The 27,407-nt window shown below is 43.1% G+C and overlaps 1 protein-coding gene across 2 annotated transcripts; it reads left to right on the top strand.

Moving 5' to 3' along the window:
• Window positions 1–749: 749 nt before the first annotated feature.
• CAPN6 (calpain 6) lies at window positions 750–25,057 on the top strand. 2 transcript variants are annotated; one of them, XM_032475340.1, is made up of 14 exons: window positions 804–886; window positions 3,608–3,704; window positions 7,161–7,340; window positions 16,084–16,215; window positions 17,236–17,444; window positions 17,929–18,121; window positions 18,679–18,872; window positions 19,128–19,205; window positions 19,313–19,499; window positions 21,090–21,212; window positions 21,391–21,593; window positions 22,168–22,289; window positions 22,660–22,796; window positions 23,400–25,057. In XM_032475340.1, the coding sequence occupies exons 3-14, from the start codon at window positions 7,176–7,178 to the stop codon at window positions 23,580–23,582; spliced, it is 1,926 nt and encodes a 641-aa protein (XP_032331231.1). In that variant the 5' UTR covers window positions 804–886; window positions 3,608–3,704; window positions 7,161–7,175; the 3' UTR covers window positions 23,583–25,057. The 2 variants fall into 2 exon arrangements, with proteins under 2 accessions (XP_006194437.1, XP_032331231.1); XM_006194375.2 differs by lacking the exon at window positions 3,608–3,704 and having other exon boundaries at window positions 750–886.
• Window positions 25,058–27,407: the final 2,350 nt, after the last annotated feature.

Genomic DNA, 27,407 nt, shown 5'->3' with positions numbered 1-27,407 from the left:
TGCCCTCAGGAATGGTGTCCCAGTCAATGTCTCAGGAAACAGGACCTTGACTGAGGAGCAGCATAGTATTTTACAGGGGTCTGAGTATCTCGCTGAAGCCTTTTGGTTGGCCTTTCAGTGCACACAGTTATTTGCTCCGCTTTTCACCTAACGCCGCCAGGCAGGCTCTCCACGGCCCCATGGCTAGAAATCAGGCTTCTTACAGCTGCCGTGGAATCAAACTCCATTCACTTTCATCTTACTGCTCCCATATCTCTGCCTTTGGCCAGATGTAACCTGTTGCTTCACAAGCAACCTTTTCTTCCCTGTGCCTCACTCACCCCTCTCTCACTCCCACCCACTTGCTGAAGTCCTCATCAGTAGCACAGATCTGTGCACAAGGGCCATTCTGCAGCCTAGCCCGCAAGAACTTTGCCAACACTTAAGATTTTTCTCTCCATGTCTTCTCTCGAGTAAAGTCCACGTCTGCACTATTAACCCTGGGACAGAAAAGTCAGAAATCTCTCAGACCCCTCCCTGAAAGTTCTGTTTCTCCCTGGAAACAGAAAGAGCTTTCAAACGTGGCTTCCTGGGTTTTTCAGTTTGCGAGTGGGTGGATCTGGAGTGGGCATCCCATCTGCACATCTGGTAGGGGCGCTTTCCAGATTTTCCTCCTGACTCGGGATCAGCTTCTGACTGCTAGGCGGGGCAAAGGCTCCTGAATTTTCTGTGAGGCACCTCCCCCCTGTGAGCACAGCTTGGTACAGCCCAAATAGTTTTCAGGTTAAGAAAGCCAGAATCTTTGTTCAGCCTCACTGACTGAACAGACGTTGTAGGGGTTACCTGGCCAAGAGCAGTGGTAGCAGCAGGCAGCGGAGGCAGCAGCGAGGCTCCTGGGATAACTCAGGTGAGTAGAGAGGACATGCGCAAACTTACCCTGGAATTTTATTTGCTGGATAACTTAGTGTCTAAAAGAGGTGAAGAAACTTGAACTTTATAGGTAAACTCTGCAACTGTAATTTTATGGTTTGTCTGCATAGAATGTGTGTGCATAATAGCACTTTGGAAACTTCAAAACTAGCGGAATTTTGGATTGCTTATTTTGGGGTGTAGAGGGGGTAATTGTGGTTGTCTGGCAATGAGATTTTTTTCTGGTGATATCTGCTTACTTTTTTCTTTTTTTGGTCTTCTGTTACTCAGAATACCTGGCAAAGAAAGACAAACCTGGGAGGGAGATGTGAGAGGGAGAACCCACATCGCCAGGGCTTCATTCTAGCTTCTACTGACCCACAGCTGTGGGCAAATTATTGAAATGCAGGCACATCTTGGAGCCACACTATGTGCAAAAGGTCTTTAAGCCCTGGAAGTGGGGGTGCAAGGGCGGTTCATCATACATGGGAGGGAAAGGCAGCAGAGTTGTCCTGTCTGCACAGCCGGGGTCCTCTCGTCCTGGTGACAGGTTGATCTTGGCTATTTCCTGATCAGCCCCTGCCCAGCCTGGTTTTATTCTTCTCTGATTCTCACTTTGGTTTAAACTTTGATTTGCAGCTGGGGCTCTCTCAGCACCCACTCCCCTACATGGCCACTCGTGTTCTAAGAGGTTAACCTGTCTACTTGACCAGAGCAGCCTGGGGTGAGAAGAGGGCAGCTAAAGGATTGGAGCACTGCAACTGAAAATTGGTTCTGAGGATTTGGGGCTTGAAATAGGGTGAGAAGCATATGGGAAATTAAAGAAATTCTGCCATCCTGACAGTCACTTCTGGCTTCAGGATAAAGCATCCTGCTTTGTATCAATTTTTTTTAAATTGAAATTCAGCTAATGTCTCATTTGCTAATCTTTGTTTTGAAATTAAGGACATTGTATAGTCTGAAGGAATTTAGAAAAAGATTCTATGGGGGGGTGGCTAATTAACTTGCATTCCTCCTGCAGTTTGTGTGTGTGTGCGCGCGCGTGTGTGCGTGCGTGAATACTTCGGATTTGAATCGCATTCTTTATTTATCCTTAGAGTCCTTAGCAGGCTAGGGAAAAGTCTAAACACTTGTGTAGTCAGGAATAGGTTAAAAACAGGCTTTCTGTATCCTTGGGAGTTTTCAGTTCTTAAATTAAAAGCAGAAAAAGCCCCTTTGTGACCCCCAAACAGTGTTTCTTTGATTAGCCTTGATTTGAAATCATCTCACCTTCTGACAGCAATTCAAAACCAAAACTCCTAAGTGCATTCTTGTAAGAAGAGGACAATAAGCATTTTCAAAAGCGGTGTCTTGAGGTTTTGTGTTTAGGGGCTCCCCCTCCTTTTTTTTTTTTTTATTGTGGTAAAACGAGTCGGGAGGTCTGGGTTTTAGTGCCAACTCTGTCGCTAACTCTATAACCTTGGACAAGTCCCTTCACCTTCCTGTAAAAGCAAGGAGTTGGACTAAGTGATGTATCTCTAAGAGTCCAGCCAGTGCAGCATTCTAGAAAAATTGGAATTAGAGTCTCACAAGGCTGTAAAATTAGACTTTTAGGATGGGCTTATTCAGCCAAGAGGGAAACATAGGGTAGTGGGGCAAGTCAGCCAAAAAAGAAAGGGGGAAGAAAGAGGAGGTACTGAATGGTGGAGGGGCCATTTTATATTGGTCTTTCAGATGTTTGTGAGTGCTTTACTTAAAGTATGTGATCAAATCGCTTCATTTTTCCACTAAGGACAGAAAAGGGATTTAATTTGCTCAAAACAAGCATTTCCTAATACCACTGTCCTACATTGGTCTTATCCTTAACAGTTAGAAAGTATGTTCACATACATAATAGATCTCCTCAATAACACCCCGAGGTGTATGAGGAAGCCATTTTATTCCCATTGCTCTTGTGGGGAAACTGAGGGACAGAGACGTTTTACCTACATTAAATGCTGGTATCTGGGACTTGATCCTGGATCTCCTGACTACCTGTGCTCTTTTTGTGCTTCTGAATTGCTTTTTATTTTTTGATAAAGTTCTGCAACAATGGAATTAAGGGAAATTTTGTGCTTTTTTTTCTCTTCAAATTTCTTTGAACAGAATCTTCTCTCTGGGCAGCGTAGATGTGTCCTATATAAGGCTGGATCAGAGGACTTTTGTGGTCCCTTTCAGATCCCAGACTATCTGGTCAACAATTTGAATCTGAACAGCCATACATCCCAGGGAGATGCATGCCCATAGGTGTGGCTCTGCCTCTGCCTGTGTGGACATGGAAAGCACTATTCTCTGTGTAGCATGTGGATGCTGAGTTTTTATGACTTCTTCTCCAAGCCCTATTTCTCTCATTACACCACCCCTAGGAGTGAGGATAGGGACTGCTGATTGTGGTTAAAGTGGTTGCTACTTCATGCCCGGGCAGAGTTAAATCTTCTGTATTCAGTTTGCTCTGCAAACTTCTAATTGCTTTTACCTCCGATTTGGCCCCAACTATGGCACAAAAGGGGAAACTGGGGAAAAGGAGAAACCAGCCAGAAATAGCACCCCCAGGGCCACGTTCTCTCCCTCTCTCCCCCTTAAATGCCCTCCTTCCCCCTCCCACTCACCCCAATCGAAAACAATTTGTAAACCGCAGACTGGCTTTCTTCTATCAGATAATAACTCTCTCTAATAAACTGAGGCAGATTTCATTTTTTAGAGCAAAATCCGGTTTCTACTCTAAGGCTGACCCACAGGTCAAGAACAAATGACTTTCTTCTTAGGAGTTTGTCCAGCTCCCCAAGCTTTCCAGTCCGGTGAGTAACAAAAGCTCGCGCTCCTAACTGCAGCTTTGTGGGCTACGTGGCAGGCTCCCTCCACATCCCCTGGCAATTCCTAAGTCTCCACACCCTGGAGCCACCCCTCCCGCTCGCCTTGGTCCACACGGCCTTCATACCCTATCTCTGGGCGGTGGATCCCTATTCAAACAGTGCTGCTTAAGACCATTATCTCAGTGCAAAACTCCACACTCCTTTTCACCCAACCACCCATAATACTAGCCCTCAGGACACAAGGTCCCTCTTCTTGGGTGTGCACATTTCCTTTGTTAGCTAGAGGCTCTCTTTGGTTGATACTTAAAGCCCCAGCTTTGATTCTGTTTACCGACTTTCCTTATGTGCTCTCTAACCTAAAGGTCTTCACAGCTGGATGCAGTCAGATAGCAAAGAAGACATATTCCTGTCTCCACTCTCCTACGCGCTGGCAGGGCAAGTTGTTGATGACGACCCCAACTTACACATTTCTAGGTTTCCAAAAGTATTCCAAGACCTAACTGATGAACCCTCGGATGCGAAGGGTTCAGATTCTCCCATGATCATCAAACCGTGGAAATAAAGGACCTTTTCAATAGCCACCATGGCAATAAATTCTAGGCAGAATGCCTCCAAGTTAGGTATCATGTTTGCTTTGGAGGGTTTTTCCTCATTTGAGCTAAAAAAAAAAAAAACCTTCTTTAAGAAGGCAGTAAGTAAAAGAAGCAGTGTGGCGTGATGGAAAGCTGTACACTATATCTGGCACGACCCAGACCTGGGTTTGAGTCAGCCCCACTATTTTTCTAGCTGTTTCTTGTCTCAGCTGCCATTTCTGCAGATACAGAATGAAGGGCACAGATAACATCTACTAACCACGGCTGCCATGAGGAGAGCAGGAACCAAAATGCCTCCTTCGAACAATAAATTGTTATACAAACATTAATTTTCTACATAAAGCATTCATCCATTCTATAAATACTTCCTTAACAATGGCCGGGTGCCCAGCTCCGTGCCAGGCCATGAGAGGGCTTACAGTGTGTCTCTTGTATGTATAGAGCCCTTGCTACTGATTCAAAATACCTGTACACTAACCGCCTTATTAGGGACAGCCACAGTGTAAGGAGGGCAGGATAAATAACCCCACTCCCCTGATGGGGAAATTGAGGCACAAAGAAACCAAGGTCACAGCGAATGGAAGACTGTTCTCCTCTTACCTAGTCAGAAATCGGGGTCAATTCTACCCTGTAAGTCCGACAGGGATGGGACTACAGTTGTACCCTGATGAAAGCCTGTCAAAAGTTGAGGCTGATACCTTGCTATGCCTTATTTCCCCTGCGCTCCCAAAATGCATGTGCCCTCTTCCAAAAGGCTTGGCCTATCCCCACCAGCTGTGCATTCTGCCTCTGATAAAGTCTACTGGGATCATACCGGTTTTGAAAATCCAACTTGACTTTCTTTTCAATTTATGCTGTTTCTATCTGTAGACAGGCCCGCTTTATATAACACGGATTCCCTTGCAGGCTCCTGTCTGCTTTGCCATTTGACTGAGTAACAGGGGAGACTGGCTGGGGCAGAAGGCCTTCCCAAGAACAGGAAATACTCATTTATGCAAAACGTTCAGGGACTAGGAGGTTCTGGCAAACTAAATATCCTAATTGCCCCAGACTATCCCCCATTTACAGTCCCCAGCCTCTGGCAAGCCACCAAACCTTCCAGGAAAAGCAAGAGGCACAGTACTGTTTGTTACAAGTTGGAGTACACGCAAAAATTGGGGTCCATTTGTCAAAGGCTCCAGAAAGGAGTCTGGGCACACGTTCAGATTGGCGCTGACGCTGCTTAATGGACACTGATTATTGATACCATCCATGACTTCAAATAATACAATGAAATACACTTTAATATTTAAAACCCATGGACAGAGTTAAATCTGATGACTGAAAAAGCATTTTGGTACTTAGGGTGTCCCATAGCCTTCAATTTGAAAAAGATTTGTTAATAAATAAGGCTAGGGAAAACTGTGATTATTTTCAGCTTTTTATTTCTTGGATTCCGAGAAAGGGTAAGTTTGTTTACATACGTTGTAGGTTGCAAATAACAGCGAATGAAAATTTTTGATGGTTTTCAAATGGGGAGACTTCTTTACCAGTAAGGCATTTCTATGTGATACTGAAAAACATGGAATAAGATAGGAGAGCAGTATGATTAATATTACACTTTTTATAAAATAGCAACTGCCTCATTATTAACTGGGTTTTGAGCTGCGTTAACCTACACAGATAGTCTTTAAAGTGCTAATTAGCCTTTTTTTCTCAAATTTCATCCATTTTTTAGCAGACACTCTGACCTTAGCCTGATTTTTTGTTTCAGCCCTCATGCAATCATAACATATAGACACAGTTATCCTTAAATTATATTTTTGAAATAATTGGTGTCATGTAAATTTTACAACCCCCCTCTTATTTACCATTGACTGTCCTGAGAGGATCATTAAAATCATTACAAATCTAGCTTTGTGAATCAAGCAAAGGCATTGAAAACCCTTTTATCACCCTAAAGCTATTTAAAATCAAATTTGCCTTTCAAATTACCCTCATAAAAACCAGTTGTTAGGGGCATTTGAGTGTGGAGCACTCTGATAGACATGGCCTGAAGATCCACTAGATTAATTCTCTGTTTAGGCATGTGAGGTTTTTTTAAGAAAAGAAAACAACAGTGTATTGCCAGGGGATAAGAATCTATAGTCCACCAAATTAGTGTAATTGAATTTTGGAGTCTGCCTTTTATCGCGGGCAAATGATTGCACACTAGACTTTGAAGAAAAAAAAAACACATACAATCTCTATCTTTCCTTGTCTTTGGAGGCCATCTGCTGAGCTCTGTTTCTTGCATTAGCCTTCCTGGCCAGTAATAAAAATGCAAAGCTCTTTCATGATAAAAGGGAAGGAATTGTGTAAAAGGGCTTGTTAGAAGTGAGAGCGGCTGCTTCTCCCCTCAAGCACAAAGTGTGTGGCCCTTCAAGGGCACCAAATTATTCTGAATATAGTAAAGCAATTTTTCCCCTTGATCTTCAAATTTAGAATTGTTCTTTGCTTTGAACTCCTCCCTGCCACGTAAAATGGAAGATGGCCCTTTAAATGATAACCACCCACGTTTGGCTAGCAATCTTTGCATTTATTATCTATTTTCTGATAAGATTGTTAAAGTCCCTATTACCCCATCTGGCAGATGGGGAAACTGAGACCCTGAAATGGTTTAGGTGCCTTACCCCAAGCCCCAAACTAATTAGTTGCAGAACCTGGACCCTTCTTTCCCTGAAAATGGTGACTTTTCCTTTAAAGCTAAACTTGAAGTGCCTAGCTCCAGGAATAAACCGCTGAGATGATGACTGTTTGTCTAATCTCAGGTGATCTTTCAAAGATTTGAGAACTTTTTCCTTCAATAACAATAATTTTCTCATTCTAGACATAGTTTGACATTATGGGTCCTCCTCTGAAGCTCTTCAAAAACCAGAAGTACCAGGAACTGAAGCAGGAGTGCATCAGAGATGGTAGACTTTTCTGTGATCCAACCTTTTTGCCTGAGAATGATTCACTTTTCTACAACCGACTGCTTCCTGGGAAGGTGGTGTGGAAGCGTCCCCAGGTAACTTTCTTGTTCCCATTTCTGTCTCCCTCTTGATCTCTTTCATCATAAGTCTCCTTCTTCCTCTACTATTTAACTGACACAGCCCACTGCGTATAGACCAGTTGAGAAGACAACTTTCAAATGAGAGGTTTTATGGATCTGTGCTTCTGGCTCTAGCTTGAGGAAGCTTGCATCTTAGTCAGATTTAGTAACTTAGAACAAAAAACAGCTATACCCTGCTTGTTTTCTTTTGGAAGTTCATTTGAGTAAATATGGTAACTCAAAAAGCAACTCTACTCTTGTCTCTTTACTGAGTTACCTATCACAGCAACTTCAGGATCATCTCAGACCACTGAGGAGAAAAACTCCTCTTATGATGAGCAGACATGAAACGAACTCTACAGGAACAAGATGGAGTTGGAATTACAGGAGGGAGGCTTCTTTGCTGCTCTTTGGATACCATCACCTGTATCCTCCCACAATTAGCAAAGTGGGATCCAAATAGGATTGTAACTCTTTAGCCACCTATTAGTGGTTACTATGGTTCTCTGTGGAATATCTGTATATTGTATCTCTAGAGCAAATCTCAGAACTCCTTCACAAGCCCTCCATGAGTGGGAGGTCAATGTGTAAAATGATAAGATGGCAGAATCTGGAGAATAAATAGCAATAAAAAAAAGAAAATCAGTTGGGGTGGTGCCAGGAGGGGGCTGAAGGATTGGGGAAAAATATGAAAATAAATATATATATGTTCATGTATGACTGAAGCATTATGCTGTACACCAGAAATTGGCACAACATTGTAAACTGACTATACTTCAATTTAAAAATATATACCAAAAATTAGCAATCTTGCTATATCTAAAGGGTATAACTGGATAGGAGGCTATTCAACCTGGGCTTCTTCCCAAAGTGGGTGACCAGGTATATAGGCCCCAGAGGGCTGTTATGAAATGCAAATTCTGATCCTATTTAATGATGTAACTTTTGGAGCACTGTTATGGAGCCATCTCAGTCACCAACTCAAGGTCTGCCTTCTTCCATGAGCAAGCTAGCATTCTTTAGTTGAGATTTCCACAGCTTAAACTCCTAAAGGGAGTTCTTCCAAGAGCTACTTCTGTTTATGTAGGTTGCCACCAGGTGGTGCTAAGATACATTGGTCAGTTCAAGGTTCTTGTCTTCTGTGGGACTCAAAGGACATGTCTCAATGTTTGCCTCTAAAGTATGATAGCCAGTGAGAATATAAGACTTGGAGAAGTTCTCTCAATCAGAAGGAAGATTACACTCCTGCTGGGCCTCTGGGCCTCCAGTTGTTGACATCCCTGCAGAACATGAGCATTGTTCACTAGCCACTAGTTCAGTATGCAGAGAGGTTAAGATTTTTTTTTTTCAGAAATGCATGGAGAAAGTAGAAATACGTGTTAGGGAGCCACTCTTATGAGTAGATGGTGATAATGAGGGGCACCAATCCTTTTTGATGGCTGGGTATGAAAGAAAGGAGATCAAGAGGGAAGAAGTAGCTGAAAAGAAGGCAGCAAATTGAAAGAGGTTTTCTGGAGGAGGGTGTCTTTTAAAACTAAGACCTGAACATATTTATAGGCCAAGGAGTAAATAGTAAGGAAGAAGAGGTTAAAGACACGGAAGAAAGAAGGAATGATGGATGGGGGTGAGGTCCTGGAGGAGGTGGAAGATCTGATTGGGCAGTAAAATTGCAAGCCAACCTGAAGCCATTCCTCAGATGTGATCCAAGCCAACAGTGCTTCCTGTACTGGCCGGTCTTTAGACACATCCTCCTTCCTCTGTCTTGGCTCAGTCCTTTGTCTTTAGCCTTCATCTTCCAAATTCTGTGGATTGAGTCCTAGATGGATTAGCAGGGAAGGAAAAAACTTAAATAACCATGGCAATACTCCATCTTGCCTCTGAGGCAAGCAATACCCCTTCCAAGGTGAGGGAGTGTCAGGAAGAGAGAGTGAATGGGGATGAGTAGAACAAGAAACAGGCATTTGTGGCATGCCTCCTATGGGCCCAGATACTGTGTTTGGAGTTTTCCATACATTCATTTCATCCTTATTTGCTATGGCTTAACAAGGTAGGTATCTTAAAAATCACTTTAGTGGAATTCTTTTTTCTGGTGTAAAAAATAAAGGTAGATACTATGTTCATTTTATTGATGAGGAAACTGTCTCAGAGAGAAGGTAAAAATTTTCTCAGAGTCAGACTGCTAACAAGCTGGGATCTGAATCCAGACTTGACTCCAAAACCTGTATTTGTTTTGTTTTGTTTTATTTGGGGTATATTACCTTTATGAAAGTTTGCCAAACTGTTTTCCAAAGTGGTTGTGACATTTTACACCTGTATTAGCTTTTACTCTACTGTGCCGCCATGTCAGGGAGATAGATTTGCCCTTGTCTCTTGATAAAGTATGTACCTTCCCTCCAGCGAGTTCTCACACTCCTCCTCACTATGTTGATGCTGTACATCCATTAATTGATCCATGCTCTCCTCTTTGAGGGGATATTCTGAGCTTAGTCTTAATTAAGCCCAAAGGGAGAGTCAACTGAGAAACATTTATTGAGCGCTTACTCTATGCCAGCCTCTGTGCAAAATACAGACAAGGCCTGGGGCAAGGGACTCCCATTCTAGTTGAAGAGATGGATATTGAGCTATCAAAGAGTTAAAGAATAAATTAATGCTGAATACAGGAAGTGCCATTTTCAGGCATACAGACAGTAGATCATGTAGGGTTTTGAAAAGGGGGAGATCAGGGTGGTTTGGAGTGGTTGGGGAGGGGGCCTCTTGTGGGGAGTAGGGGAAAAAACAATGTTCTGGACCACCATCTAAGTCTCTCAAAAAGCTGTAGATTCCTTTCCAGCCAGAGTGGAGGCCAAGCCTGTGGTCAAGAACCACGTCAAAGTTCTCTGGCCTCCCATCAGAGAAGCAGAGAGACAGCCCTAGGCCTCTCTAAGTTGGCTCAGGAAGACCAGATGGGTCATTGGACTCACCCATCTCATTGGCAAGGTTGAGATCCTCGTCTGCAGGGAAGCTTACAGACATCTTGTCCCCTTGGCATGCCACACAGCCTCGTACTCCACCAGGGTTATTTTCTGAGGTCCCTAAAATGGAAGAGGCACAATTAACTTGATATTTTCCGTCTCTTTCCCCTCCTGTGTTGAAAAGCCTCTACCTTTATAAGCGTCCATGTCTGTAAACACCATTGCTCATCAAATCAACCAACTCCATCAAGTCCCCCCATCCTAGGGAAGGACTGAGTTCCCCTTCATCCCACTCGCCATTTCCCTGCTGTGTCCTAAGGAGCCACTTTAAATAGGCAGGGATTATGAGAGTGTTTTGCAATTGTTCAATGCCAGTTCATCTGTTCATACCCTCCAGAGGGAAATCCTTCTCCTTAATGCCCCCAGCTACTGTCCTAACTTCCTGTGTGCACAGGCATATTGCCTGAGACACGTGCTCCTGAACTTTCCTATCCTCCTGGGCCTTCAACATACAAAGCCTTAGTCAATTCTAAGAGCTGAGTTATACTGAGTTGCAGTGTGATCATAAGACTGCAGGTAGGAATTTTAGGCTGAAATCTCCTGCAGGTAGGAATTTTAGGCTGAAATCTCATTGCCAAATTCCCACAAAAAATCTCTTCTCCAGCTCCCTCCGACTACTCTCCCTTCTTACCCGCCTCTGGCTTTTTCCCTGACTGACTCATGCCCAGCTACAATAGTGTCAGACAATTCTAATCTCTGACTAAAATGGAGCAAGGCCTCATGGGGATTTGCACAGCCAGCTGAGGGGGAAGCAAAGGCACCTGCACAAGATCCGTCAGCTCTCTGTTGAGTTTTGAGTTCAACCCCCACTACCATTGCTCTTGCTCAGATCTTCCACTAGCGAATATCCTTCTTGGAGGTATATTGCGTGGGAAGAGGCTGGTGAGGTTCTGGATGAAAGCAAAGGTGGTAGGAATGGAAGGAAAAGGTTGAGAGAAGACAGTAGAAGCAGAACATACAGGCCTTGGTGATAGATTGCACGTGCAGGAATGTGCTAATAGAAATTTCCAATACCCAGCTCAATGTGACACCTGTGTACAGTAGTTTTGGCCTAGATTGTTCATGGATTTCTTTTTCTTCCCAGAGACCATGACCTTCCACCTGAGTAGTACTGTTTTCAGCAGCTGATACAGTCGAAGAGAGTTGAATAGTCCCATACTCTTTCCATCTATCCTATTTATTATAGATTCTGAATTTCAAAAGTGTTAACAGCTTTATCAAAGTACAATTTATATACTGGAAAATTCACCTTTAATTTAAGTAGACAAAGCAATGAATTTTAGTAAATGTACAGAGTTGTGCAAACATCACCACAATCCAGTTTTTGAACAGTTTCATTATCGCAATATGATCTCCCGTGCACACTTGCGGTGAGTAAACCCCTTCCCCCTCCAGTCACAGGCAACCACTAATCTACTTTTAGTTTCTATCTAGATTTGCCTATCCTGAACATTTCACTTAAAATGGAAATATAGTGGCTTCTTTTGATTAGCATAATGTTTGCAAGGGTCATCCATGCTGTAGCTTGTATCTGTTCCTTTTGATTATTGAACTGTCTTCCGTTGCATGGATATATAAATTCTTCCCAATAAAGCAGTTTGGGATTTATACCTTGAGTCTTCTAGCAGAAGGTTCAGATAAGAAGATAATTATGTAGTGACTTCATTGTCTAGTTTGGAAGTGAAAGTTAGGCTTAACATATTATTCTCAGGCTCCATAGTGAGTTTTCCTTGGAGAGGTTAGGAAGGAAGAGAATGTTTTACCAATGACAAGATCTTCATGCAGAAGCAAAACTCCCCAGTGGGTAAAGTGGACTCCTTGTGCAACTGGTCTACCATTGGTCCCTGAGCCTAGGTCCACCTATAACTCTCTTGTCTTGGGAGGGTACAATTTTCTAAGGATAAGATAATGGCTACCTAGGCTATCAATAAAGTCCTCAGGTCCTGAATGGCAGCCTTAAGCTCTGAGACTCTTTATAGCCCTGGACTTAGTCATAATGTACCTACTGCAGGGCCAGCCTCACTTGCAAGTGTCCATGCCTCCACCCCCACAGTATTGCTAGACTGCACGTAGCACTTTTGAAAGTGCCTCCACTCTTCTGGCTGCTGGTTTTCCAGGCAGCCTTTCATTTTACTGTGGTTCTTGAGGTTTACCCTGGACCTCAATATTTATTGTCAGCAAATTTCACCTGCGTGAAAAAAATAATTGCTGCAGATGTGAACGTGGTAGGTGAAAGGAGATCCACATAGAGTGACACATGTGGGGCTCCAAGGCTTATAATTGTATGCCTGAACCCCCCTACCCCCAGTAGAGGTCTCTAGGGAGGGATATGAGGTAAGGTCAATGGGAGGGTCTCTCAATGCTCAGCTAAGAAAACATATTTTCTAGAGAAGCTACTTTTCTTGCTGAAGGCTTTGGCTTCAGGATGGGGGTATGCAGAGACCATTCCTGGATTTACTCTTGGTGCTCGACTTCCTTGTTGTGTATTTCCCCCCAAGAAATTATTTTGCCTTGACAAACAGCCCAGGTCAAGGATCATGTCGACTTGCCAACACAGCTGGGAACCATTAGGGGTTCAGCAATCTTCCCTACCTCTCAAGCCACCCAAATATGTGACTGTGTGAGCTGTGACCTCTCCTCCCTCTCCACTCCCTACCATCCCAGCAGAGCTTGGGCTGAAATACACCACCTGCGCTCTGCATCTCAGCTCTGACTTGCAGGAAAATTTCTCTAGCCTTGCTTCCTCACCTCCACAGGAGGAGACCCAGTTGTCCAAATCTAGAGGAGAATCCAATAAATAGCCATTTCACTGTTTTCAAATTTGTCACCAAAACGTCTGTTTGGCTTTTGGATTTGCGTTAGTTCATTACCCTTTATCCTTTCTACCTCCTTGGTTGCTTTCTAGTCGTTCACTTTAAAGAGGTAAAAAAAAAAGATGGCTTAATAAAAATTTTCTCCCCTGTTTCACATCATGGTGCTGACATACATGAGAGATTGATTCATATTTAATGGACTAAATTGAGGAGATTAAAACTCATTGGTGATATTTAGCCTGGAACCAAAAGCTGAGACATGTGTTAAGTCAGTCTTCCAGAACAATGGAGAGCTTCCAGGTGAGCGTTAAGCAAAGAGGCATAAAACACGGGGATGGATGATTGAGAGAGGTAGTTGCATCTCCATCCCTGAAGAGCCACATTATATTACCCTTCATGTGGTGGCCACTGATATACCTGAAGGCAAAAGGATGGACCAGCTAAGGTCCAGAGGTTCCTTCTCTAACTGTATGTGGTTCTGAAGAACCTAAAACTTCCATCGAAGGTCTACTAACTAGCTGAATGACAGGAGAGGCAACTTACTGCCCTTCTCTGAGCCTGTTTCCTCATTTGTAAAATAAATAGGTTGACTAAATTGTCTCTAAAATTCCTTCCAGTTTTGACAGTCTATGGACGATTAGCTTATCATTTTTTAAAACCCATTATTATAGCCAACCATCACGTGTGAAGAGAGGTAAAGTAAAACTGGTGCATGGGCCAGTTTATGAGAGGAAATAGAAAATAAAGTGGATTTTTTTTTTTACCCAAATGTATATTCTCCCATGATTATACACAGGTTTATACATAAACACACACACACCATATATATATACTATGTATTTTATATATATATAAATCACATTCAGCTTAGTCTACAGGAGAATAATTATCCAGTTCCTCAATTTGAGTTTTGCTTACATGTTTTTGTTTATTTATGTGACCTTTTATGTCTTAAGTAGAAATTGACATGCCAGAAGTGTTTGCTGATCCTAGATCCCTACTGTGAAATGAAAGCCTTGTGGAAATTAAAGACACTGTAATGTAACCCCAAGCACTAATAACTCTACATAAAACCAGCAAATAATTTACCTTAATAAGCTAAAAGTACACTTTTCCACATATCAATGTTCGCTTTATTGTTTTTACATGATAGGAAATTATTATATGCGTCATCTAAGTCCAAGAAATCACTGTATAACTTTACATCTTGCTCCAAATACAATGGTAACACCTGACCCAGGAAGAAGAAACTTTGTTTAGTTTCATCTTAGAAGGGGCGAAGAAACAATCAGAAGAGAAAGGATATCAGGATCTAAATAACCCAGCATACCTGCTTTATGTTCAATAAGTGGCAAAACAGGCAGCTCCCAACCCATTTAAAAATTAAGTAAGATAGAAGTCTTATCCTAAGACAAAAAAGTTACAATGAGACACCAGACATGCATCTAAAAAAAAAAAAAAGACCATAAAATCCAAAGCTGACAACCCACCTCTCTCCTTTTGGCAGAGGGATGACCAATTAATCTTCAGTTTGGACTTATCCCTGCCCAGAATGCCTATCCCTTTCCAGAGTTATTTTGGCTTTTAAAGAATATAAGGAATGTTTTATTCTGTAGACCAGACCCTTCATCAAGGAGAATTATGTCCATTTAAAAAGGGGGTTTGAGAACCAGAAAAATGTAGCTGTCTCTATTTAATAATTTTTAAAAGGATATATGTCTAGATTTTCTTTCCATTTGAGACTAGGATTTATTTCTGCTGGGTAAGCAGAATGTCAAGGTACTGGCCAACAGCCTTCTCCACGAGCTTTTCTTCATCTACCCAAGACTTCATTGGTATTTCCTGCCTTTGAACTCTGCAAGTGCTGATACTCTGAGTCCCGCAGTCATGTAGTCAATTATGTGGTGTCACGTACATGGCTCTGCCTTTGTCCATGCCTGTCTCTCTACTCGTTATGCCTCCATACTTCTCCCTTGTCCAGCTACTTAACTCTAGTCATTCTTAAGGCTTCATCTTGACCTTTACCACCACTATGCAATCTCTTCTGTCTGCCACCAGGGAAACTTTGGGGATCTTTCCTTTAGGCACTGATAATACTTTGAAAATGCCTCCACTGTACCCTCATTACATTGTGTTGTAATTGTACTGTTTGAGTCTCATTTTCCTACTTGCAGGGGAATGGCACAGCTAATGATATGTTAAGGAAAGACACACACATAAACCCTAAACAAATACTGCCCCTACTCTGTCCAAGTTCCCGCAGAACATCTGCTGTGGGAAGTGCGTCTGCTGAAGCACTCCTGTGCGTGGTCTATTACCACTCGCTATTCATGCTGCTGCCATCTGTATTCATCCAAAGATGTGCAGAAATCTAGTTGCCATGGAGACCACTGTTGCCTTTGCTTTATGTTAGGAAAGGGCTTCATGTATAAGGTCTCCTAACTCATTTTCCTAGAGAAGGAGAAGCATTAATGCCCACCTTCATCAGGCCTTGTCTTTCAAATGCAATCATCCTTCCAACCACAGGTGCTTCAGAAAATCTCATCCTGACAAATAGGATCAGAATGTAACGTGCTAATCCCACATTCTCCGCTTTAAAATCTCACTGCTTGCAGGGAGGGTATAGTTCAGTGGTAGGGCGCATGCTTAGCATGTGTGAGGTCCTGGGTTCAATCCCCAGTACCTCCATTAATAAAAAAAAAAAAAGAGTTCCTTCTACAAACATTTTATCTTGTAGTAACACATAGTGAAAAAAGACTATGAAAACAAATATATGTATATATATGTATGACTGAAACATTATGCTGTACACCAGAAATTGACACAACATTGTAAATCACATTGACTCTTGAGAAACAATTCCCAGATTCTTAGAACAAATTATTGTATCCACAGGACATCTGCGATGACCCCCGTCTGATTGTGGGCAATATCAGCAACCACCAGCTGATCCAAGGGAGACTAGGGCACAAGCCAATGGTCTCTGCGTTTTCCTGTTTGGCTGTTCAGGAGTCTCACTGGACAAAGGTATTCCCTCTCTTATGGGACCTCACTTGGTTTCCACCTTCTTGTCTTTAGTAACTTTAGGAAAAGTCAGCTCGTAACTTTCTTGATTGTTTAATTCCTGAAGTCAGAGGTGATTTCCCTCCATTTTGTTATGAGAATTTTTGTTAATCCAGAAAGTTGGAAGAATTTTACAGTAAACACCCATATATTCACGTAGGTTCTAATGGTTATATTTTACTCTATTTGCTTTGTCACACATATTAGTTGATCTCTTGCCACTTGCAGTTCTTTGGCTCAGTAGCTCCACATACTTGTATTCTCTGTACCTACTGGGGTTAAAAAGCCAGTAGGGGCCAGGAAGTCACTAACAGATATGAATAAAAGAAAAGGTGAGAAAGATGGAAATAGATCCTTGAAAAGGTTCTCATAAATTATTAATAGTACAAAAATTCCTTTGGCATTTAACTAGAGTCCAAGGCAATGAAGTGTTGACTTGGGACAAAGAGTTTTCTTCAGAAAAACAATTTTAGAAGATTAATATGTAACTGTATTTAAAAAGGAGACTTTCTCAAATGTAATTTTATTCAAGATGTGAATGAATTCTATAGTCTAAGGAATCTGCATGAAATCTTTACGACAGATCTTTAAAAACTGAAACCACCAGGGACCTTGTATTTTGATTGCTTTTGCTTTTTAAAAATGCCTGTTTATGTGGTTAAACAGGCAACCATGAATATGTTGTGTAGACATATGTTGGTAGATTATCTGTGGGAAATAATTTAACCCCTAACTTACTGCCCCTAATCACCCTGTGTGTATTCAAGGAAGGCATGGTAATATTATCCTCAGCAAAACTCAACTGAGTAAGCAAAAATTGTGGGAAAAAATGCTCTACCAGGGATTTCCTAACCTTGACCCAAACCCAGTACATTTGATGTGTTTTCTGTTGCCACATGGATTTGCCATAAGTCAACTGTAATCTCAATATTTGGATATAGTCTGGTGAATAAGTTGATTGATTGAATGTTCTTATATTTCCAGACAATTCCCAACCATAAGGAACAGGAATGGGACCCTCGAAAACTAGATAAATATGCTGGGATATTTCGCTTCCGTTTCTGGCATTTTGGAGAATGGACCGAAGTGGTGATTGATGACTTGCTGCCCACCATCAATGGAGATCTCGTTTTCTCCTTCTCCACCTCCATGAATGAGTTCTGGAATGCTCTATTGGAAAAAGCTTATGCAAAGTAAGGAAGAGGGTTGGCTAGTCAGTGGTCAGGCTACAGGAGGAAAGAAAGGCCACATTTGTCTTGGGACTCATGCCCTTCCAGCTTAGCCCTGAACTTTAAATTGGGTAAGATATCAGTTAGATCCAAGGCATTGCTTTGGGCCTGGGCCCTCCATAATCCTAGATGAGAAAGAAATCAGCTATTCTGATTTCCAGTAAACCCCTACCTGCTCCCAGATTCCCCTTCCTGCTGCTGATCCGCAGATCCCATTATGGCCTAAGATTTTCTCTTTGTCTAATATTTACCTGTAGAAAGAAATTCTGCATGGACTGTCCTAGATCAACCTAGCCTAAGCCTGTAAATCTGATTATAGTCTCAAAATAGCTTTCATTTCATACCTAGAGAAAAGTTAGCTGGGCAAACAGTGTTCTAATTTTGGGGAACAAGATGTCCTTGACCTGGAAAAATTATTTTACAAAGAACCTTGCCTATTTACCCCCAGACTGCTTGGCTGTTATGAAGCCCTGGATGGTTTGACCACCACTGATATCATCGTGGACTTCACCGGCACATTGGCTGAAACTGTTGACATGCAGAAGGGAAGATACACTGAGCTCGTTGAGGAGAAGTACAAACTGTTTGGAGAACTGTACAAAACATTTACCAAAGGAGGTCTGATCTGTTGCTCCATTGAGGTTTGTACTCACCAAAACCACTCTTTGCTCACTTCTGGCAGAGGAGACCATAACATTTAGTGAGGAACATCACCCTTACCCTGGAGATCCAGGACAAGCCATTAAGAAACTCAGAAAGCTAACAATAGGCACTGAGCCCTGGCACAGAGGCTAAGGAACTTTAACGTTTTACCCTTTTGTACCAGTCATCCCACTGGGAGCCGATGCACCATCTAAGCTGATGTAAATAGCCTCTGCTAAATTATTCCTCCTTCCTTTGCTTCTAGGTGTGGAGGTTATAGCTGTTTGCTTAAAGAATAAACCAGCCCCACCAAATTTTAATGCTGTTCCTATCAATGTACTACTGTGGGTCATTTGAATTGTTTGAATTGTTATATTAAATTTTTTATTTCCTTTCCTTGGCTTGCTTTGTGTCAAGTTAGGCAGCAGGATCAAATTTCCATCTGCATGAGAGAACTAGCTTCAACCCTACTAGGGTAAACCAATCAATGAAAAGAAGGAGCCAGGTCTTGGGTATGCCAATTCTTGTGCCCTTATGTATCTTTCTTTGCTCTCAGTCTCCCAGTCAGGAAGAACAAGAAGTTGAAACTGACTGGGGCCTACTGAAGGGCCATACCTACACCATGACTGATATTCGCAAGATCCGTCTTGGAGAAAGGCTTGTGGAAGTCTTCAGCACTGAGAAGCTGTACATGATTCGCCTGAGGAACCCCTTGGGGAGACAGGAATGGAGTGGCCCCTGGAGTGAGATGTAAGTGGCATTCCACTTTGACGGCTGCATCCCCAAAGCCCAATACTTTCTCCCAACCCATCCCTCCAGACTGTTAGTGGGCTGTCAATGCTTAGTGACATCTGTGGGCTCTTCTTGGGTGTGGGGTCTGTGACTTACCCAGAGGTGAGACAAGGCTGTCCCTGTACCCATGCCTTCTGCTCCTCTGGCATCCTGCTTACTGTGGGAAGTCAATGGCAAACATAATGGTTTATCCTTTTGCTCATTTGCTTTTAGTTCTGAGGAGTGGCAGCAACTGACGGCAGCAGATCGCAAGAACCTGGGGCTTGTTATGTCTGATGATGGAGAGTTTTGGTGAGGAGAGGTTTTTCTGTGCTCAGGGAATTGGGGCTTCCACATGGAACTACAGGGGTAGGCATTAAGTACCAGCTGCACTTGTTCCCTGCACTCTTTCCATTCAGGATGAGCCTGGAGGACTTTTGCCGCAACTTTCATGAACTGAGTGTCTGCCGCAATGTGAGCAACCCTATTTTTGGCCGCAAGGAGCTGGAATCAGTGGTGGGATGCTGGACTGTGAATGATGACCCCCTGATGAACCGTTCGGGAGGCTGCTATAACAACCGTGACACTTTCCTGCAGAATCCCCAGGTTTGAATCAATTATTTTTCTTTGTCTTCAAGTTACCAACGCAATAGGAAGCTGGAGTATTTCTTTGACATCGGTTCTCCCATTTACAGCTTTTGTGTAATATTCATCAACCAAGATGTGTAAGGATTGGCTCAGATGCTTGTAAAGCATAGCACTGTGTCTCTTTGCAAAGAAGTATCTTGGCAACTTTATCAAATCCAAGCCACCTCCCCTGGTTGCCTCTCTCTTAGCCATATTGCTTGGTATGTCTCTTTGACACTCCCTGCTTCCTTGTGATGGTCCCACATTGGAGAAAAAGGATCTATTTCCAGCCACATTTCAATTCTTTTTCATTTTTTTTACTTCCTAATTGCTCTCTTGGGTGCACATTTACTATAGGTGCCCTCTTTTTCATGCAGGTGATTCTTCTGAAACCCATCATTGTGCCTCCCTTTTCTCATCTAGAACACCAAGTCATTCTTCCCAAGATTTGAATTGATACCCTGTTAATGACCCCATTCCATCCATCTCCCATTATAATGCTATTCCAGGTGACACATGAGAGGTCCAGTCTGGACACACACCAAAGCAAAAAAAAAAAAAATCCAAACATCCAAAGCCTAAACCTATAATATTCTTGATGGTTTTATTGCCAAATGTGCTGATGAGCTAACCCACAGGAGAGAAGAATTCTGATTGTATTGCAGCCTTACCTGGGTGTGTCTCTTCTTTCCATGGACCTCACTGGCCACCCATTTTAAAGGATACTAAGGCTGGTGGGCTGATTGACTTAAATTATACTTTTCTCCATCCTTTCTACCTTAACTGTCCCTAAAGAAAAGAAAGCTCCTATTACCACCCCCCTTGATTTACAACCCTGGAAATGCTTTAATTATCAGGCACATATACCAAACTGGAGAAATGGCCCTTTGGGCTTCACAGTTTGAGTGCCTGCACAGGATGGACCTATGGGGACCTTGTGAGTCTATGGTTCTGCATCTATTTCCTGTTTCTTACTAGGAGAGAGAGAAAGAGAGACTGAGAGAAAGAGAGTGAGAGAGAAACATAGACACAGAGAGATAGAGAAAGAGAGACAGACAGAGACAGAGGCAGTGAGAAAAATCTGATGCCTTTTGGTCTTATTTCCCAATGGTACCATGATTCCCCAGATAATATTTGGGTAATCATGCATGCAGCTTCCTTAAAATGGTGGTAGCAAAGCATCAATTTGCCAAGGAAGTGGATCCAGCCCTTCCACGAGTCACACTCCCCAAGGGCTGCCAATAGGAGGCTAGCCTGGGTGATGCTTCAGTGTCAGGTCAAGTCAAACAAGAATGCTGTCTTTGGAAATAGAAAACTCAAGACCATACCGAACTTCTTAAAATAAAGCATACCCTCTTTGGTATCAAAGGCCTAGGCAAGAAGTTGTCTCTCTCAACACATTTAGCAAGTCAAGGAGTTATCCCAGGCCTCACTGTCTGGTCAATGGTAAAACCTAGAAAATAACCCAAGTCTCTACTTCCCAAGGCAGAGTGTTCTTCCCTGAAATTTGAGCTGGTTCCTCTGAAATGGAAGCACTAACTAAGCTCCTTGCTGGCCTCTTTCCCTTAGTACATCTTCACTGTGCCTGAGGATGGGCACAAGGTCATCATGTCACTGCAGCAAAAGGACCTGCGTACTTACCGCCGCATGGGAAGACCCGACAATTATATCATTGGCTTTGAGCTCTTCAAGGTAAGAATGGGCATTTGGAGCAGAGAGAATGATGGCAAACAGCGTCAAAATTAAGATGGCTTGGGTGGAGGGGAATGAAGACAGGTCCAGAGATAAAGAAAGTAGAGGACCTAGGATCCTCCAATGCAAAAACTATGATTTGCATGGAGTGGAGCATTTCAATCTCCTTCATTTCCAGGTGGAGATGAACCGCAAGTTCCGCCTCCACCACCTCTACATCCAGGAGCGTGCTGGGACTTCCACTTACATTGACACGCGCACCGTGTTTCTGAGCAAGTACCTGAAGAAGGGCAACTATGTGCTCGTCCCAACCATGTTCCAGCACGGCCGCACCAGCGAGTTTCTCCTGCGAATCTTCTCTGAAGTGCCTGTCCAGCTCAGGTTCTGTTTTCTTGGCCAGCCCTGCCAACTCCTATTCTCTGCCCTGCCTCCATTCCTTAACCCCTTGGCCCTTTCCTACTATGCGAACACTCAAAGGGACAACTTGTTCAAGTCAGACTTAACGGAAATGATGGCAGGAGAAATATTTCTCGAAGTGGGTGGGTTACAAGAAATTCCCTGTGGAGGTCTGAGCTTCAGAGCTCTGAGTAGCCATTTAAGGATAACAGGCCTATAGCCTAAGCTTTTCCACTTATATTTTATCTTCTGTTCTCTGGCCAACTGTCTCTTCTCTTAAACAGCTGGCACTCCTCACTGCTCCCCTGTTATGTTCTGAGTGCTGGGTCACCAAAGCTACCTTTTCACCCCAGCCCTGCCTACTCTGATCTTTATCTGCTGGTCCTTAAAGCAAGGGGAAAGGAAAACATGCTCATAAAATATAAGGCATGTCTGCAGAGGAATGGGCTAGGTCACTCGGCATTTCATGTTTTTCAACAACAAGGTCTGCTCTGGCAAGCCTATCTCCTCATCAAAGGACGTTCGTCATCAATGACGTGTCTTCTTTTTGATGTTCCAGGGAGCTGACTCTGGACATGCCGAAGATGTCCTGCTGGAATCTGGCTCGTGGCTACCCAAAGGTTGTCACCCAGATTACAGTGCACAGTGCCGAGGGCCTGGAGAAGAAGTATGCCAATGAAAGTAAGAACTGCAGGGGTCTCTGGGAAGGCAAAATTCAGTCCCAGGTATCACATACATGGTTAGAAAAGCTGCTCACAAATCATTGTCTCCAGTGGTATTTTCAGTCTAGAGAAGTCAAGTCTAGATGACTGTCAACCAAGGCAGAAAATGGGATGTAAGCTTCTTTGCGCAAGGCCTAGCTAGTATTTATTTTTCTATTCCTATATAAAGTATAGAGAAGAAAAGGGAAGTAAGAACCAAAGTCCTAGGTCATTCTGGTATGTGGGTCTTATGCTAAAAGTCCCAGAATAGACTTAGTGAGATAGTCTCTTGATTATCTAAAAAGAGAACTTTAATCACTACATTAAAAATAAATGTTACTTTGTTCCAGCTGTAAACCCATATTTGGTCATCAAGTGTGGAAAGGAGCAAGTCCGTTCTCCCGTTCAAAAGAATACTGTTCATGCCATTTTTGACACCCAGGCCATTTTCTACCGAAGGACCACTGACATTCCTATTATAGTGCAGGTGAGAATGTGAACAGGATCCCCCAGGATGTCTCCTATTCAATATCTGTACTAAGATCCTAAGTACCCCACAGATGTCTGGGATACAGAGCGAGGGTTATCCCAGTGTTTTGCTTGTTTGTGTTGTACTGAAAGACACCTCCCACCAGGCACATTCCCTGATTTCCTTACTCATCTCCATCCTAAATAGCCTCTCCTCTGCTTATTTCATCACAGGCAGAAGTCCACATGCTGGCAGACACACACGTTAACACGTGAACTGTAAAGTCCCAGGTGGGGAAGCACGTGCCAGTTCAGATGACCCTCATCCTGCTCTGTCAGGACGGACCACTACAGTTTGGTTGTTTTTCTGACTTAGCGCTACTGACCAGCTGCCTTTAGGTAGCCATATCAGAGGTCAAGGTTGATCCAGAGCTCTGTCTGCTGGCTTTTTGTCTCTGCTCTTTCAGGCGCCTTCCCCTTCGCCAGAGAGGTATCAAGAGAGATAGTCTCTTGGTTTTTGAGCAGATCTTTCTAAGCTCAGCATTAGATTCTAGGTGCCACTAGGCCAAGTCCAATGTCACAGAGGGTTGCTCATCTTCATTCTCTTGACTTGTCTTTTCAGGTCTGGAACAGACGAAAATTCTGTGATCAGTTCCTGGGGCAGGTTACTCTGGATGCTGACCCCAGTGACTGCCGGGATCTGAAATCTCTGTACCTGCGTAAGAAGGGTGGCCCAACTGCCAAAGTGAAACAAGGCCACATCAGCTTCAAGGTTATTTCAAGTGATGATCTCACTGAGCTCTAAATCTCCAGCTCCAGAGAATCCTGACAGAGCTTTCCCACCCTTTTATTTTCTGTCAGAGGCTGATTCTTAGCTAAGATTTATAATCTTTTGAACGAAAGAAATTCACAGTAATTAACTTTTCCTTTCTTCTGATAAGTTCCCCATACCTCCCGATCCAAGTAGCGTAAGTAGCTACGTAACCTATATACCTCCAGCAGCTGGACGGGGGGAGGTGACAGTCCTATCTGGAGATCAGACAGATGTTTGCCAAGGAAAGATCTCTGGGTCTTCCGGGGGTGAGATTCAAGCAGGACAATGACAACAGCCTGGACACCCTACTGATATCTTTACTGCTTTCAGGTGCTCAATATTAACTCCCCTGTAGGGCATGTTTGGGAAGGAGGAGGGGTGATCGAGGCCAAGCTGGTCTAGCCTGACATCCCAGCTCCGATCTGAACACTGCAGCTGTCCCCCCAGCAGCGTTTCACCCAGCAGCCAGAGCCTGTTTCCACGTCCCCAGCCTGTACCACCACCGCCACCACCATCACATCCACCACCACCAGTCACCACCTCCGGAAAGTGTAGTCCTGCCCTTACTCCAGTCACCCCCCCATAGTAGGTTTTAACTTCATGTTGAGGAAGCTTCCTAGGTGCTTAATCAAGAGCTGGAGTTTGGCGAGGCTCAGACAGCAGGAAGGGCCTGAGCTCCAGCTCCATGGAAGCCAGCTGTGTGCCACAAGAGGGAAAAAGTGGAAGAAGCTGCAGTGGGAGACAGAGCCTCGGTCCCCCACCCATCCACACACACCTACACTCACACACGCGCACGTAGGCGCGCACGAACTACCGTTCAGGCAGTCAGTGGGCAAGAGGAAGGATGACGAAGGACCACACCCACTGCCAGGATGAGAGACTCCATCCAGGCAGAGTCTCCACCCCAGCCAGTTCGGGGCCCCTGACTGCAATGTGAAACCTCCTGCTGCTGCTAGGTTGACAAGCTCGTTGTCCTGTGCCTCCTAATATCATTGGTACTGAAGACCCCATCTGGGGCCTTCAGACTTTGGGTCCCATCCCAGACCCCTCAGGCTTTTTCTCTCAGTTGGGAAGCTTCGCTCCCTGGGGATGTTTGTTTGCCCTCTTGTTTTTTTCAGTACTTCTACGGTATTTCCTCTAGAGTCAATCATTCTACAATGCCCTTCCCTCCATCTCCTCCATCAACATTCTACCCCTCCTTCAAGGCCCAGCATAAATACCACCTCCTCCGTGAAGCCTTTCCCCACCCACCCCCCCGACCCCCCACCTCCTACAATATTTCCACGCTTCTGCAATGATGAATAAAATAACCTAGCTGTAGTACGTAGTCTAGTCCAGCACGCGATCATTTAAAAAAATTATTTCATAGGGTTTTTTTGCTCGCTCCTTTCTTAACCATGTTTTTCAGTCTGTGTAACCTCTGCGGTGCCTTCACCACACTGCCTTACATAATCCAAACCACAATAAAGTTCACATTTAATAACTTGACCAGTCTTGATTTCATTCGATGGCACAGGAGAGATGGCAAGAGTGGCCATCTGCTGAAACTTGTTTCGGAGCGGTTAGAGGTTGGGGTGAGGGTGGGGGCGAAGCTTCCTGTGACTGAAGGAGGCAAGACTGCCCAAGACTGATGGAGGCAGAGGCCTAGGCTGTGTTCTCACTGTGTAGTTCTTCATCCAGGTGGGGACAGGGTTGATAGAATGGAGAAGGGGCTCTTCTCTATGCCATATTTAGGGATATTTGGATGGTATTTGGGGCTACCTGATTTTGAAACCCCTCTGAGATTGGACTCAAGGCCAAAGTCACAGCAGCCAGATCTTTCAAGAGCGGGCCTCCCAACGGGAGAAGATATCAACTCCTCCCTCCTGGCATATCCCTTAGAGCTGAATGAATGCAAAGGCTTCACTCACTTGCTTCCACACTCAATCTGCCATCGGCCCATTTTAGGGTAGGCTTTGGGTGAAACTCCTCTCTTTTGTCCTTGAGTTCTGCCTCTTTGGCAGGAAAGGATGCTCAGGCAGGGGAGGGGTCTCCAAGCATAGGAGAATGGTCCTCAAGCACAGCCCTTATTCCCTGTCCCTGCAACACCAACCCAGAACCTGCTGTCTTAAGCATAGATGTGGTAGAGCTTTGTCAGAAATGAAGTGTCCGATACAGATAATGTAATAGTTCTGTATGGTCACCAGATGGCACTATGATATTACCATTAAGCTCAAAGGTGCTACCATCTTTTAAGGATGAGAAATTTTTTCCCTGAATAAAAAGGTAGAAAAGGAAAAGAACTAACAACTTTTGATTGTCTTCCGTGTGTCAGATTCCATTCTCAGTGCCTTATATACATGATCTCATTTTCATTCACATAACGACCATATGAAGTGTTGTCATTATCCCTGTTTTTCAAAGATAAGGAAATGAAGGAACAGAGAAGATAAATAACTTGCTCAAGGTGGTTAATAATTATATGACCATTAAGCAGATAATCACGTCTATTTGACTCCTAAACCTTGACCTTTTCCATGAAAAAACGCTGTCCCCCAGAAAGTGGTGACATCTTTACATCTGTATTACCAGCGTATCCACAATACTGTACCAAGAACTGTGCAAGCAGCACACACCAAATGTTTCTCTTAGAAACTTTACTTCTCTAACTTACACCTGCGCCCATACCTACGGCCACACACATGCAATGTGTGGTAGACTTGGTCTTCCCGAAAGGAATCCTGGGCACTAATACGACTCAATATGTATTTGATAACAACATAAGTGAATCTCAAAATAATTATGCTGAGTGAAAGAAGCCAGACAAAAAGGGTACATCCTGCCTGGTTCCACTTATATAAAATCTGGAAAATGCAAACTACTCCACAGTGACATAAAACTTCTTGATTGCCTGGGCAGGTGGGGAGGGGAGAGAAGAAAGGAATCCAAAGTGACCTGGGGAAAGTTTGGGGAGTAATGATTTGTTTCATTATTTTGGAACTACTGTGTTTCTTAATTGTCGTGTTGGTTACACGACTGTCTGCATTTCTCAAAACTCAACTGAATATTACTATAAATACATGTTTAAGAAGTGAAGTCTTATAACCACTTTACCATCCCCCACTAATCTTTTAAAATTTCATAGGTACTATATCTAAATACATTAAAGATTCCTCCAGACAGTATTATAATTTTCACTTTCAACAGTCATACGCATCTTAAAGAAGTTCAGGGGAGGAAAATAGTATTTTATATTTACTATCTATTTTACTTCTTTATTCCTGAAGTTCCAAGATTCTCTTTGATATCATTCATGTACACTCTGAAGACTTTAGAGCTGTTGATGAATTCTTAGTATTTCATCTGAGAATATCTTTATTTAGTCTTCATTCCAGAAGAAAATATTTTTCTGGATATAGAATTCAGATTTCGCAGGTCTTTCCTTTCAGCCACTTAAAGACATTGTTCCTTTGTCTTCTGCCCTGCATGGTTTCTGATGAGAAATCCACAGTATTTCAAATTACAAATATATATTATGTGTCATTTTGCTTTAATTGCTTTCAAGATTTTTCTTTATCCTCAGTGTTCAGCATTTTTATTATCTGTGTAAGAGTGATTTTCTTTATGTTCATACAGTTTGGAGTTCACTGAGTTCTTGAATATGTAAATATATGTTTTGATCACATTGGGGGAAGTTTTCAGCAATTATTTATTTAAGAATTACTTTTGGCTCCAACACCCTTTTCTCTCTGGACCTTTAGTGACATGAATATGAAACTTTTTGATATTGTTCCAGAGACCTTGGATCTTGGATCTTCAAATTTTTTTTTCCATTTT

Source organism: Camelus ferus, chromosome X (genome assembly GCF_009834535.1).
Source record: "Camelus ferus isolate YT-003-E chromosome X, BCGSAC_Cfer_1.0, whole genome shotgun sequence".
Taxonomy (NCBI): domain Eukaryota; kingdom Metazoa; phylum Chordata; class Mammalia; order Artiodactyla; family Camelidae; genus Camelus; species Camelus ferus.
Note: the sequence above shows the minus strand (reverse complement) of the source record. Positions and strands in the feature narration are given on the sequence as shown.

Excerpts from the sequence above, each read along its gene's own strand:
- CAPN6 (XM_006194375.2), top strand. The coding sequence starts at position 7,176 with ATGGGTCCTCCTCTGAAGCTCTTCAAAAACCAGAAGTACCAGGAACTG. Across the intron at positions 19,206-19,312 it reads TCTGATGATGGAGAGTTTTG|GATGAGCCTGGAGGACTTTT; the intron begins GTGAGGAGAGGT and ends CTTTCCATTCAG. Across the intron at positions 22,290-22,659 it reads GAAGAAGTATGCCAATGAAA|CTGTAAACCCATATTTGGTC; the intron begins GTAAGAACTGCA and ends ACTTTGTTCCAG.